At 42.3% G+C, this 15,453-nt stretch overlaps 1 protein-coding gene across 2 annotated transcripts in view; it reads left to right on the top strand.

Moving 5' to 3' along the window:
* TMC7 (transmembrane channel like 7) overlaps window positions 1-15,453 on the top strand; it is a 53,321-nt gene that overhangs the window by 29,150 nt on the left and 8,718 nt on the right. For both annotated transcript variants that reach the window (XM_065920308.1, XM_065920307.1), the window contains exons 6-13: window positions 1,177-1,322; window positions 4,631-4,778; window positions 6,021-6,194; window positions 7,587-7,744; window positions 9,944-10,061; window positions 10,367-10,464; window positions 12,129-12,315; window positions 14,436-14,566. In XM_065920308.1, the coding sequence (XP_065776380.1) occupies window positions 1,177-1,322; window positions 4,631-4,778; window positions 6,021-6,194; window positions 7,587-7,744; window positions 9,944-10,061; window positions 10,367-10,464; window positions 12,129-12,315; window positions 14,436-14,566 (1,160 nt within the window). The remainder of the gene's footprint in view (window positions 1-1,176; window positions 1,323-4,630; window positions 4,779-6,020; window positions 6,195-7,586; window positions 7,745-9,943; window positions 10,062-10,366; window positions 10,465-12,128; window positions 12,316-14,435; window positions 14,567-15,453) is intronic.

Raw genomic sequence — 15,453 nt, 5'->3', positions numbered from 1 at the left:
CTATACATCTATTCTTACTCTAGTATCACGTTGTTTTGGTTAGTGTTGTTTTCTTGTAAGTTTTGAAATTGGGATATGTTAGTCTTAAAACTTCTTCTTATTCAAGAGTATTTTGGCTATTCTGAGACCCTTGCAATTCTATATGAATTTTAGGATTATCTTAGCAGTTTCTCATAGAAGCCAGCTGGGATTCTGATAGCGATGTGTTGATTCTGTAGACCAGTTTGGGGAGTGTTGCCATGGATCTCATGATCCGTGAACAGGGGATGTTTTCCCATTTACTTAGTTCTTGTTTAATTTTTAAAAACAATATTTTATGGTTTTAAGAATATAAGATTTGAAAAAAAAGAATATAAGATTTATACTTGATTTGTTAAATCTGTTCCTAAGTATGTTGTTATTTTTGCTGTTATTGCATATGGGATTGTTTCCTTAATTTCATTTTTAGATTGTACCCCTATGTATTTTTAAACCTCAGACTTTATCTGTGCTTTATTTCCCAAACCCTAATTGAGCATCTATATATCTCTGGAATTTTTTTTAATTGGTCTAAATTTTTTAATTAACTTTTAAAAATTGAAATATTAGTTGATTTACAATGTTGTTAATTACTGCTGTGCAGCAAAGTGATTCAGGTATATGTATATTTGTTTATATGTGTATATATATCTTTTTTATCACATTGTATGGCTTGTGAGATCTTAGTTCCCTGACCAGGGATTGAACCCATGCCTCCTGTGTTGAAAGTGTGGAGTCTTAAGAACTGGACCACCAGGGAAGTCCAGTACATTATTTTTTTTTTACAATATACTCCTACTGTACAGCACAGAGCTTGTTTATCCATTATTTATATAAAAGCTTACATATGCTGACTCCCAGTATCCTCATCTTTGACTACCAATTTGTTCTCTGTATTCATGATTCTGTTTCTATTTGTGTCATATTTTAGACTCCCACATATAAGTGATATCATATAGTATTTGACTTTCTGACTTCACTTAGTTTGATAATCTCTAGTTGTATCCGTGTTGCTGCAGATCTGGAATTTTTCCAGTCTCTGGGAATTCAGGGATGAACCATGACACTGGAATGTGAATTCCTTGAGGTGGAGACCGGTTTCCTGGCTTCCTGCAGTCGGTTCGCCAGTCTGACCTCCTGCCCTTGGCTTTATTTCAGGGTTTCCTGGAGGATACCTACCTCTTTTATGGACATTACACCATTGATGGGGTGAAATTCCAGAATTTCATCTATGATCTGCCCCTGGCTTATCTGTTAAGCACAATTGCCTACCTGGCTCTGAGCCTTGTTTGGATAGTGAAAAGGTACAGTTTATCTTGTCATTGTGTTCTCTTTGAATTACTCTTGATGGTTGGAGTCTCTTGGGGGTCTGTGGACTCTGGGAGCCATTGCCCAAAGGATGAGAAGAATCCAAGGGTGGGCTTTATGGAAAAAAGATTTGTGAGTGTGCTGGAGACTATGGAGACCTGGAGGAAATGGAGGCAGCATTTGGGACCTGGAGTAGCGGCTTGGAGTTTTCAGTCAATCACTATTGAACACATTCCCCCAGCATTATCTTTGATCTGGTGTGTATGCTAACAGGTCTCTATTGGGTTGCAAGTGGCAGAATCCCAACTCTGACTAACTGGGATATAGGGGAATTGAGTGGCTGAGAGAACCAAGGAAGAGAGGAAACTCCAGATTACAGGAAGGACAAGGATGTAAGAATGGATTCAAAACAACCCAAAGCACGGGCTCCTGCATCTCTGATTCTGCTGGTGGCAGCTTCCTTGTATGGAGTCCCAGGGTCACAAGCTCAGAAATCCTTTGAAGGAACTCAATGGCTCTGCTTCATTCAGGAACCCAATCCTGACCCTTCAGTTGTGGCCAGTGGGTTAGGGTCATATGAGAATGTGGCATTTCCCATGGTGGACAGATATTTTAGTGGGAGATGTCAATTCCAAGAAAAAATGAGGACTATTAATTATTTTAAGTTACTTTAACAAACAACTGTCCCCAAAAGTACAGTGGCCCAACACGATGAAAGTTATATGTGAACTTCTTCACATAAAGTTCTTAGTGGGCACAGGTTAGTGTAGAAGACTCCTTCTCAGTCCTGCCAGAGCTCAGGCTGAAGCTTAGCCATCATCTGCATGTGTGGCTTTGCTGTTCCTCTTGAGGGCTGGAAGGGAAAACGACCTTGGAGGAGAATTACACGGAAGGTGTTTCTGGGCTCAGCCTGAGAGTGATGGACTTCACTCACACTCCATCAGTATAGCTTAGTCACATGACCACAGCTCACTGCAGGGGAGGCTGAGAAATGTTGTTCTTGGCTGGCAGCCACTTCCCAGCACTTGTACTATGAGTGGAAGGAGAACCACACATTCCTGATGGGACAGCTTACTGTCTCCCACCCAAGTGGGAAGCTTGGATGAACACCTCTCTTACCCACTTCATTGTCCCTATAAGAGCCAGGCAGTGCTATAAGCCATGGGGCCGTGAAGCTCCTTATTATAGATGTAAAAGAGACCAGGGTGTTATAGGCTTAGTTTGTCCTCCATGGAGACCAGGGTTCACCACCACAGGGAGAACGCCAGAGCCCAGCTAGGCACTTGTGTCTTGAGTCAGAATCTATGAGATGAAAGTGAAGTGATGTGTGTCTATTCCCCACCAGACAGATAGCGTATTGACGAGAAGGAGCAGTCATTCTGCTCATCTTGAGGGCAGAAAGATGCCTGGTAAAGAGATGTTGGTTGACTGGGACTCTGACTTGGCTGTTTGTGCTCATGGTAGGGGCAGATCCAAGTTTTATGGACCTTCTGTGTAGACAGTATGGAGGGGACCTCTGTAAGACAAAGGGCATGGAAATATCTTTTGCATATTATAAAAAATAAAAACAAGACCTCATGAACACATTGCTTGAGGCACTTCCAGGGCCTTGGAAGGGGCCCTGAAGAAGAAGCTTTATTAGCTGAACAGTGAATCCACCTGCGGGTCTTGATTGAGCTCTTTCACCTAACGGCCTTGATTGTTTCATGGTAAAGCCTGCAGAGAGGGTGCCTGTGATGTAAGGGGGAGCGGCCTCCCCAAGGAGGAGGAAGTGCTATAGGGTAGCAAAGAGGGTGGATTTGGGGGTCCAGAGACCAAGGTTCAAATGTCACTCCACCTCTTTGGACCTCATTTTCTTTTCTTTTTTTTTTTTTATTTATTTTTATTTTATTTATTTATTTATTTTTTTTGGACCTCATTTTCTTCATCTGTGAAATGTACACACCTAGAACGGTTGTTGGGAGGATTAACTGAAACAGGGCAGGTAAAGGACTTAGCACTGGGCCTTAAAATCATTATCACCATCATCATTACCACTGAACTAGCCCCAGTTCTGCCTCTAGCCCTCTGGACCTAGGAAATAACTTTTCCCTTCTCTAGATCTTAGTTTTCTCATCTGTAAAATGTAGGTTTGGTCTAAATCAGACCATTCAGTTGGAGTGGGACCTCAGGATCACCATGGAGCTTTATAAATAGCATATTTCTGGACGCACCCCCCTCCCTCATGAGACCTACTAAATTAAAAATCTCAGGATATGGAATCACCTGGGAGTCTACATTTTGGAAAAGTAGCCCAGCTGGTTCTGACATAGATGCCTTGCTATGAACCTTTGGCAGAATGACTGATTGCTATAATTCCTTCCATTTCTATTTATGTTCACAGTTCAGTAGCAAATCCTAAAAATACCCTGGTTTGTCTACAGAGTGTGTGTCTACAGAGTGTGTGGTGTTTGATGTTTTTATTGCTATTCAAGTGCCAGAGTATGTTTTCCAGAAAAGCATTTGAATGAGTATTGATTATGAACTTATGCAACAGAGTTGTGTCTGACTTAAGCAGGTGCTCACTAAATATTTGGTTATTTTACTGTTTAAGTCATTTACTCATGTATTTATTCATCAGATGGATAGTGGCTATATTTATATCCAGGTCTTCTGGATATAGAGGTAGCAAGACAGCCAGGATACTTGTCATCAAGGAATTTAAATTTTAGTCAGGATAAGGACTTACAAACAGTGAACACATTAAATAACATGATTGTAGATTAGGTTATTGCTGTCAGGGAAAGTAAAGAGACTGACTTGAAGTAGGAAACCACAGCTTTAGATGGCATAGCAGGGGAATCTATGGAAGGAAGGGATACTTGAGTGAAACCCCAGGGGATAAGAAGAAGGCAGCCATGGGAAGAGGGGAGGGCAGAGAGAACTGCAAGTGCAAAGGCCCTGAGGCTGCAGGAGAGGTTTGGGTGTTTATGGAAAAGAAAAAAAGCTATTGTCATTACAGCAGAGTGGCTCTCTGGGAGGAAAGATGGTACCATGCAGGATGATGTAGGACTCTAGGGTGTGTTGAGTTCGGATTACATTCCAGCTGTGGAAAAAGGTCATTGAATGGATAAAGGGACCAATTTTCAACAATGAGATACCTGGTTGTCTGCTACATATTTAGAATGGTCCAAAGCTGGGCCATGCATGTCAAAATCAGTGGAAGATGCAGTCAAGTGTATATCCTTTTAATTTGAGACGAAGCCAATCCACAGGCCTGTGTCTTGTTGTTCTTATAAAATGGATAATCATGTTTTGGGGTCAGGTCAGTGGAAGGGTTCAAAATCAACCTGATCCGGAGTGAGGAGCATTTCCAGAGTTACTGCAACAAGATCTTTGCAGGCTGGGACTTCTGTATCACCAACTGCAGCATGGCGGACCTGAAGCACAGCAGCCTGCGCTATGAGCTCCGGGTGAGTGCTGCTTGGGTTTCTCTCAGTGGGAGCTGAGGCTGCAGCCTGCAGAGGAGCTAGTGGGGGCCAGGCTGTCCTACCTTCCCCTGGGTAGTTTTCAAGAGCTTTTTGAAGAACCACTTCCTGAGGTTGATCACTTTAGCTCCAAGCTTAAAACTGGTGAACTGGAGCTGGGAAAAGAGATGGTATCTTCCCTTCTCATCTACCACCTTGAACTGTTTTTTTTTTTTTTAGGAAACTTATTTTAATCCTAGTTGAAGAAAACTGATTCTTTTTTTTTTAAATGTTGTGGGAGTATAGTTGCTTTACAAAGTTGTGTTAGTTTCAGATGTACAGCAATGTGATTCAGTTATTACATGTATATATGTTCATTCTCTTTTAGATTCTTTTCTAATATAGATGATCACAGAATACTGAGTAGTGTTCCATGTGTTATACAGTAGGTCCTCGTTGGTTTGTACTGTTATTTTTCTGCTTGATGACAACCTGTCATAAACCAGGAGAAATAGAACATAAAACAGGACAAATAGAACTAAGAATGCTATGATGATAAGATGAATGTGGAGAATATGAAAATGCAGAATTTCCAAATTAATCAGGATAAAAGGAGTAACAGATACCATCTTTATCAAACCTGCCCAAAAAGGAGGAGAGATAGGTGATATCAAAAGATTTACAACATGAGATAGAAGGAATCAAATCAGGTGTATTGTTTGTTTAAAGAAATAAAGCCTGCTGTGCTGTTTAGTCGTTCAGTTGTGTCTGATTCTTTGTGACCCCATGACCTGTAGCCCGCCAGGCTTCTCTGTCCATGGGGATATTCCAGACAAGAATACTGGAGTGAGTTGCCACGCGCTCCTCTAGGGGATCCTCCTGACCCAGGAGTTGAACCGAGGTCTCCTGCATTGCAGGTGAATTCTTTAACATCTGAGCTACCAGAGAAGCCCCACAATGCTTACTACATAATTACTACATTAGCTAATGTCCTGAATGGGTTATAGTTCAGTTTTCACATATATTGCAAAGTCTAACTGCAGTCTTAAATAGGAGGTTCTGCCTTCACTTAGGCTATTAGTAGACTTGGAAACTGGTTGGGCTTGGTCTGAGAGGGTATCCTGGGGGAGATGAGTATTTAAGGAAACTGTAAGGATCGAGAGGGAGGGTATGATGATGAGTCACAATTTCCACCCCTAAATATCCCTTCATCCCAGTGCTCACAAATGGGTTTTCTTTGGTTCTCAGGCAGATCTGGAGGAGGAAAGAATACGGCAAAAAATAGCAGAAAGGACCTCGGAAGAAACGATACGAATTTACTCTTTGAGACTATTTTTGAACTGTATTGTGCTGGCTGTTTTAGCAGCATGCTTTTATGCAATCTACAAAGCGACTATATTCTCTCAAGAACACATGAAAAAAGTAAGTGCTTCATGAAAGTCAGTTTAGCTTTTACTCCGGTTGGGCCTTACGTATGCTAAGTGTATTGCAAACCTGCAAGGGAGATACTATCATCATTCTGTTTTACATATGGGAATAAACTGATATGGCTGATATGACAAAAAACCTAAAATCAGACTGACCAACTTTTTTATTTTCAGTAGGGAAAAAAAGCATCCAAAATAGAGTGTTTGGGGTACCTACTCCTCCTGGAATTAACAGTATTCAAGTCTAGGCTGGACTGCCCTGATTTAAGCCCCAACTGTACTACTTTAGTAAGTAGGTAAAGGGGCCTCAGTTTACCTAAAATAACAGTGGTTTTGAAAATCCTAGTTGGTCTAGTGACTCTGCTTCATGAAATCAGCCATCAGGGGCCCGGGTTCCTTCCATCTTGTAGCTCTGCCTTCCTTAGGATGTGGCCTTCTCCCATATGGCATACGGTAACCCACCATGTTCACATTCCAGCCAGTGGGGAGGAAGTGAAGGAGGTGGGGGGCAGCACGTGGAGGTTGCACTTAAAACTTCTACTTATGTCCCTTTGGCCAAAATTTAGTCAGATAGATAGCCATTTACCTAGGGAGATAGATTCTGCATCAATGGGTAATTTACAGCATTTTCAAGGCTGTAGTATTAATTGACCTGGCATAGCCACTCTCTCCGGGAGAAGGCAGTGGCACCCCACTCCAGTCCTCTTGCCTGGAAAATCCCATGGATGGAGGAGCCTGGTAGGCTGCAGTCCATGGGGTCGCGAAGAGTCGGACACGACTGAGCAACTTCACTTTCACTTTTCACTTTCATGCATTGGAGAAGGAAATGGCAACCCACTCCAGTGTTCTTGCCTGGAGAATCCCAGGGACGGGGGAGCCTGGTGGGCTGGCATCTATGGGGTCGCGCAGAGTCAGACACGACTGAAGCGATGCAGCAGCAGCCACTCTCTCCTTTCATAATAATAGAATTTTGGTGACATGTGTGGGTATCTGGGATAAAAATAAAATTACAGCCTTGAAAATGCTATAAATTACCCATTGATCTAGAATGCATGGGTTTTTAAATTTTTCACCTTAATAAATCCAGTAGACTTGTTTTTCATTCAGTATGGTACTAGATGTCTGTTCCTTTGTTTGAACACCCAAGGAAGAAGATGGCTTAGTTTTAGGTGCCATGTTGAATGAAAAAATGTTTTGTTTCATTTGCTAAATGTGTTTGGGTGATTTTCCCCCTTACAGTTTAATGAGATCTAATTAACATTCAACACTGTGTAAGTTTAAGGTGTTGAGCATAATGATTTGACACATCTATAGTTGTGTTCTCTTAAGGTCAATTCATTTGTGATGCAATTTATTATACTCCTGACCAGTTTTGTTATCTTCATAGGAAATTGACAAGATGGTTTTTGGAGAGAACCTCTTGATTCTGTACCTGCCTTCTATTGTGATCACACTGGCCAATTTTATCACCCCAATAATCTTTGCCAAGATCATCCACTATGAGGATTATTCCCCAGGCTTTGAGATCCGGCTGACAATCCTTAGGTAATGCCTAGGCATGCCAAACAGGTCACCACTTGTCACCTCCCCTGCCCACAGCAGACATTGCTAATCATTTGTGGTACCTTTCCCTGCTGGGTCAAAAATCCTCTTCAGCCTTCAGATAGTCTCCACAAGTGAATCTGAGTTTTCACATGCAGAGAAATCTCTTTGGCTTAAGCATCTACTCAGCTGCAGTGTATTTTTGGTTCATGCATTAGCACAATGACAGCTGAGGGCATAGGGTGGGCCCTTGGAGGAATTTCGCTCTGAAGATGTTAGAAAGACGTGTATACCAGCAGGAGAGTGAGGAAGTGAGAGATAGAAGGGAAGACAGCTAATAAAGGGTATGCTGTTTGGGAAGTTGTAACAGGGGCTCCCTTCTGCGGGATAGCTCAGGAAGTTTGCATGGAAAATATCTTAGAGTTTTCCTACTTAGGAGAGTGTTTGTTCTTCAACAAATGTTCACTCTCCCCTGCCTAAGGGTGGCTGAGTCCCAAGGGCATTAACTCCCCCACAAGTTCCATCCCACAGCCCCATCGCTTGGGCCTTGGGAAGAGAGTTACACTAGAAACTTCGAGTAGGAACCTGAGACCTTTGCTGGAGTGAATGCTGAGAAAAATGTGGCCCAGACACCAACTGTGTGTGCTACTGTTGCCTTTTTATAATTTGTTGTAATATCTCTTCTCATACTAAAAAATATTCAGTTTCATTAAAAGATAAATAAATAAATGCCAAGGGTAAAGCTGGACCCAGGGAGTTGACACACATGAGTTAAGGAGGGCCAGGTGGGGACTGTGTGAAACAGGAACATTTTCTTTCTGCTTCTCAAGTGCCTCAGATAGTTTTTGCATCTTTAAAAAAAGTTTTATTTTGGAAATTTTCAAATAGGACAGTATCATGACCCCCTACATGTGTCCATCACTTAGTTTCAACTATTTACCAACATTTTGCTGTTCTTTCATGCGGTTCCCCCACTCGGCTGGAATATTTTAAGCAAATCTCAGGCAACATGTTTCACCTGTAAAAGCTTCAGTGTATCTCTAAAGTGACAAGGCCTTTTCTTTTTAAACGTAGCCATCATCATGCCTCATAGAGTTGTCAGGTCGCTGATGGAGCTGCAGAGGGCTTTCTATGATTGGCTTGTCTTGGTTTGTTCAAATCAAGATCCAGAGAAAAGCCACCTGCTGTGTTGGATTGTTAATGTTTCATAAATCTGTTTTGTCCTTTCAAAAGTCCTCCTCCCCTTGTGTTATGCCATTGGTTTGTCAGAGAAGCTGGGGCATTTGTCTTATATAATGTTCTTTATTTTGGGTTTAGATCATTGTTGCTGTGTGTGTCTTTTGTTTTTCTATATCCACTCGTCATAATGACTGTGGATTCAGACTTATTAATTAGATTTCAAGTCAGTTTTGAGTTATGGAAGCCTCCCTGGCAATGCTGGGTACTCACATCTCCCAGGAGGACAGAATATCAGGTGGATAGTATAGGTTTGCTCCCCAACCAACACACTTTTTAATATTTCTAATTCATTTAATTTTTAAAAAGTACAAACCAAACAGTAGATCAACCATCTTTAAAGAAAACAAGCCTTCTGCCTCCTGTCTTGAATCCACTTGCCCCCAGCAGCCCTTATCTACACGGTTCCTGTTGTTCATGCCAACATTCACACATTTGGTTTTCTTTTAAAAATAGGATTGTTTAAAAAAAAAAATAGGATTGTTTCTACCTGAGACTCTGCAATGTATTTTTTTTCCCACTTCTCAATATATCCTAAGCCATCTCTCAAAGCTGATACTTAGAAACTTCAATTAATTCTTTTCAGGAGTTGTTCTGAGCTTGGCTACATCACCATGGACTCAGGACTTCCCAGCTTTCTGACCTGGTTTTTTTTTGCATTTAAAAAAAAATGTATACAAAATATATAAACATGAAAATATATTTAACATGATAAAATATATATAACATGAAATTTAGCCACTTTTGAGTGTGCAATTCACTGGCGCAAAGTACATACTCAGCATTGTGCCACCATCACTACTGTCATTTCCAGAACTTGCTCATCATCCGAAACTGAAACTCAGTGCCCATTTGTGGGTTTGCTATTAAGAAAGGCAACTTCCCTGCACCCAGCTCTGTTCCGAGGGGCCAGCTCGGCCCGAGCCCTTCTCATCCCGTGCTCCCCGCCTCCCCTCTTCCCTGCAGGTGTGTGTTCATGCGGCTGGCTACCATCTGTGTGCTGGTGTTCACCCTGGGCTCCAAGATTACATCCTGTGACAACTACTTGTGTGAGCTCTGTGGCTACAACCAGAAACTCTACCCGGTGAGGCTGGGGGGAAGGGCGTCCTACGAGGTGGGTCATTTGGGGGGGGGGGGCAGTAGCATTAAGATCGAGAGAACAGCCCATGGAGCCAAGGGTGTGAATCCCAGATGATCCTCTTTCTTGCTCTGTAGCTGAGTCTGTCACACCAGGAACTCCTAAGGGCTTGAAAACCCAAGTCTGTGCTGGAGCTCAGAGGAGTGTTGGCTGGTGGCCTTCAGAGGCACAGGATCGGGGGGCTGGAAGTGACCTTGGTAGAACCTGGCTTTTTCTGCTCCAAGTCAGGCTCATTTCTCTCTTGGTTTCAGTGCTGGGAGACCCAGGTTGGGCAGGAAATGTACAAGCTGATGATCTTTGACCTCATCATCATCCTGGCTGTGACACTTTTTGTGGATTTTCCTAGAAAGTAAGTGTGAGGGGCACCCCTCTTATCTCCCCCCACCCATCACCCCCCCCCCCCAACAGGCTCCCATCACAGCTGCTCTTCACAGAGTGCTGGATGATTCCACATCCTGGAAACCACATCCTGGAAACCACTTGACACCCACTGGTGCCTTTGAGACAGCTCCAGGCCATCACCCCCGGGTCCATTATGCACCCCGTTGAAAGGCAGCACAAAGAGCAGAAATGATGCTGCTTTCCGGGGGATGCCCTCGGGTGACTTCTTGCCAGGTCACAGCCACGGGCCCTGTTGTGGAGGCCCTCCAGGCTGCAGAGGACAGTGCATTTCCTAATCTGTGTTCAAGCCCAGCACTGCCCGTTTCCTCATCACGTGACCTTGGGCAAGTTACTGAAGCTCTGTGCCTGTTTTCCTACCTGTGAAATGGGAATAGTGGCAGTACCCCCCTCATACCCCTTTGGTGAAGAGTAAATGACAAAATGCAGATAAAAGTACTAAGAACACTCCGTGCCACAAAACTCAACAAAACATTAACTATCACCATCAGGATTATCATTACCATGCTGTCATTAAAAAACATTTTTTTTTCTCAGCATCTTTTTGAGCCTTAAGTGAAACTGTTCACTTAATCACATGTACAAATTCTTTTTTACTCACATGTACAAAGTCTCCTGGCTTATGCCAGAAGTTCAATAAACCTGTAAAAGTAAACATTAAAAAAGAAACTGTCCTTTTAAAAAACGTACACAAATATGATGTGAATGTTTATATTACAATTTTTTAGTATTTAAATAAATACAGAAATTCTGAGAGTAGTGAACGCCCTCTTGTAACCTTACCCCTAATTCCCCAGACCCACCCCACTTCTCGGAGGTGTTGTTAACACCTGGGGGTAGATCCAGCCATCCTTAAAAAGAAAAGAGCATATTTGCATAAATACATATGTAAATAAACACACAGTCTTGCTGGAAGTGTCCTCTTCTTGCCCACAAATGGGATCATGTTACGTCTACATGGGTCCACAGCTTGCTTTTTCCCCCACACAAGCAAGACACCATGACTACATGTCAGGACACGTATGTTTTAAAGACTGTGTGATAGTTCCCTGCACACGTGGCTTCTCATTTGATGATGAAGTCCCTGCTGATGGGCGCTTAGGTGGTTACCCAGCATTTTTGCTAATATGTGGTAATGCTACAGTGAATAGCTGTGTGTACGTATCTCAGGCCTCTGGTCCTAGGATTTCTGTAGGAAGCTTCCAGAATTCCAGGAGTGGCATGCAGGGTGATAGGTCCCTCATAAGCCATTATCTGTGTGGATGATCAGTAGCGCTGTACTTCTTGAATTGAGTGGACCGCCAGCACACAGAGATTGCCCTGGTCATTTACTGTCAGTACAGGGCAGCGCAGTAGGCTGTGTTATAATCCCCCTACATTTGAGATGAGAAAAATGAGCCTTGTCTAATGTTACTTGACTGGTAGACTATAGATCTGAGACTTGGACCCTAGTCTTAATGACTCCAGAGTTCACTGTACTTTGCATCTTCTAGACATATGACTCACACTTTGCATGAGAAGTATGCATGGAGACAGCCCTAATTGTGTGGGTGTGATTCTCTGCCTTGGCGGACGCTGGTAGTCCAGGCGGTAAGCTGTCCTGTTCATTTGCAGGATCCTGGTGACCTACTGTTCCTCCTGGAAGCTTTTTCAGTGCTGGGGAGAGCAGGAGTTTGCCATCCCTGATAATGTTCTGGGGATCGTTTACGGGCAAACCATTTGTTGGATTGGAGCCTTTTTCTCACCCCTTCTTCCTGCAATTGCAACATTGAAGTTCATTATCATCTTTTACGTGAAAGAGGTAAGGAGAGGTGGGGTTGAGGGGTCGATAACCTGGACCATTCTTGATCTTGCAGGTCATTCAGCACACGCATAACTGGAACCCACCCAGATCCCATCAGATGTATCAAAATCACATCCCTTATTTGATATATATTTTTTTATTCTGGAAAAAAACTTTGAATGGATTTTCACATTTTTATCATTTTGAGAGTTGAAGAATGGCATTGCTTCTCTGGTTTAAATGTTTTTTGTATGTAGCTAAGAGTTGAGTTGCAACTGATCAGTAAGTTGACAGTGGTTCATTTTGATGATATTTAAGAAAAGGTTTATTAATTAAAATTTTGTAATTTTCTGCTTGGCTTTTGGAGCTGGTGCATTTATTTTCAGTTCTCAATTATTTGTGTAGCTCCTCAAACAGTTCACAGATCGTAGACGTTGTACCTGAACTAAGGGCTCAGTGGGTGAAATAGCCCTACAGATGACTAATTTATTTTAGCTTTTTAATCAAACTTTTAAAAATTATAGATGCAATATATGCTCACTGTTAAACATTTAAACAGTGAAGGTATGTATTCTATCCCTTCTTCTAGAGTTACCCTCTGTTAATAAGCCCAACATAATTGAGCACCTAATATACCAGGCCCTGGGGATTAAAAAATGGAAGTAATAATAGTATTATTAATAAGAACAACAGTACTAACAGGTGATAATAATACTGTGTCCTCCCACTCTGCTGAACACTATATAGATGATCATGTAATACTTTAGGTACTGCTAGTAATCCATATTTTATAAATTAGGAAGCTGAAGTTCAGAGAGGTTAAGTAACTGATCCAAAATCACCTAGCTTATCAGTGACTCCTGAGATGTGAACCCAAGTTTACCTCACTCCAGAGCCTATGCTCTTAATCCAGTAGGCAGGGCCTTTTTCATTGGGTCATACTTTCTTCCCGGCCATTTTGGCCTTTGAAGAATGTTCCAGTGCTTTCATTTGAAAACTTCAGTTGGCTGAAGTCACCACAGGAGAAATGGATGCCAGAAAGCTCGTGGGAACTTTTTCTTCTTCCAGAAAATATCAGTTAGGCAGTGGCTTCCCAGCGTGTAGCTCAATAAAGACAGCATGTGGGTAATAGAATGGGTCGCAGGCACTGGACTGAGTTCTGATACCCCAGCTTGACTAGCCAGCTGCCCCCAGACACCCTGACCAGACGCCAGGGTCCCTCGGCTCACAAGATGGTCTGACTGCTGCGGTCACAGGAGCTCGATGCACCTGAGACTGTAGCTTTCTGCAATACTCAGGAGGAAGTATATGCCTCTTTCTCTCCCCCTCCCCACCTGATCTCCCCTTCAAGTCTTTCCCTCATTGGAAATATTTATTTTTAATATATAGGAAAGGAACTTAAGCCCTGGGGGTCCAGTGCAGAGGGTGCTGTTTCAGTCCCTGGTCAGAGAGCCTGAAATCCCACATACCTCATGGCCAAAAAAACCAAAACCATAAAAACAGGAACAGTATTGGAACAAATTCAGTAAAGCTTAATATATAGGAAAAATCCGTGTGCATGTAAAAATGCAAGCAAAGTATGTCCTATTCTGGTATATATATATTTAATCCTCTAAGGAGAATACTTTTTGAATCCTTTCAAATCTTCATGTTGTATACTGTAAATATATCACGTTGTATACTCTACCTTACAATTTTATTTGTCAATTATACCTCAGTAAAGCTGAAAAAAGAAATTTACAGTAAAATGTTTAAAAATACATTTTAAAAAATTGAGATCACACAGTACAAAGTTTTGACATCCTGGTTTTTCATTTGACAGTGCCATATACGATGTAAAGCTCTTGTTTTTTCTAAGGGCTAGGTGGTTTTCCATCGTATGGATCACTTTAACCTTTAAGGAACTACATTGATAGCTGCTTTGGTTGTTTTCAGGTATTCCCTGTTATCAACAACTGTAGCAGTAAATACCGTATACATGTGTTTTGGCCATTTTTTTCATTTTGGTCTATATTGCTGACTACCCTCTAGAAAGGTTATAACCAATTTATATTCCCACTGTAATGCATGGCCGTGCTCATTTATCCTCAGAGAAGCAGTGCTCTTTATTTTTCCTCTTTCTTCCTTTCTCTCCTTAGATAAGTCTTCTTTATACCTGCAGACCCTCTCCGAGGCAGTTCAGAGCATCCAATTCTAATTTCTTCTTCCTGTTGGTGTTGCTGATTGGACTGTGCTTGGCAATTATACCTCTGACAATCAGCATGGCACGGTAAATATGACTTTCTTTCTAGAACATTCCCTGCTTGACTTGTCCGTCTTTTGTGTTAAAGCCTTCTTTGCATTCTTTATTGGCACCAGCAGAGGTCAGTAAGTCGCTCGTGGCTGTCAGGTCCACCTTTGTTTTGGCATCACCCTCTGGATGCTGAAATGTCTTGGTTCACTTCTGAACTTGGACTTGCAGGTTTCCCATTGGTTTTGAGAGTGTTGTTTGGGTCTGTTCCACCCAGTCCCTTTTCCTAGGACCCCTCTTCTGGTCGCCTTTGGGATTGTTTGCTTCTGATTGTAAAGATAATGCATGGTCACTGAGAAGACTTGGAGTGTCTTCTATGTTCCAGGCACTGTGCTAGGTGCTGGGGGTATAAAGACAACTCGGACATGGAATAAGGGAGTGTGTCATCTAGTGTGGAATTTGGAAAGAGGGGAAATGCTCAAACCTGAGGATGAGAAATTGAGGGTTCCAGACCCAGTGATGCCACTTCTTCTGTTATAACCATTTATACCAGATGCTGGAAAGAGAGTAAACAACTTAGCCTTTACAAGCTATATGGTTTCGATAGCACTTGTTCAGTTCAAGTGATTATATATCATCTATGTGGATGTGAGAGTTGGACTGTGAAGAAAGCTGAGCACCGAAAAATTGATGCTTTTGAACTGTGGTGTTGGAGAAGACTCTCGAGAGTCCCTTGGACTGTAGAGAGATCCAACCAGTCAATGCTAAAGAAATCAGTCCTAAACATTCACTGGAAGGACTGATGCTGAAGCTGAAACTCCAGTACTTTGGCCACCTCATGCGAAGAGTCGACTCATTGGAAAAGACCCTGATGCTGAGAGAGATTGGGGGCAGGAGGAGGAGGGGACGACAGAGGATGAGATGGC

This window comes from Muntiacus reevesi, chromosome 2 (genome assembly GCF_963930625.1).
Source record: "Muntiacus reevesi chromosome 2, mMunRee1.1, whole genome shotgun sequence".
NCBI lineage: Eukaryota > Metazoa > Chordata > Mammalia > Artiodactyla > Cervidae > Muntiacus > Muntiacus reevesi.
The sequence above is the reverse complement of the archived record's forward strand: the minus strand, read 5'-3'. Positions and strand labels throughout refer to the sequence as shown.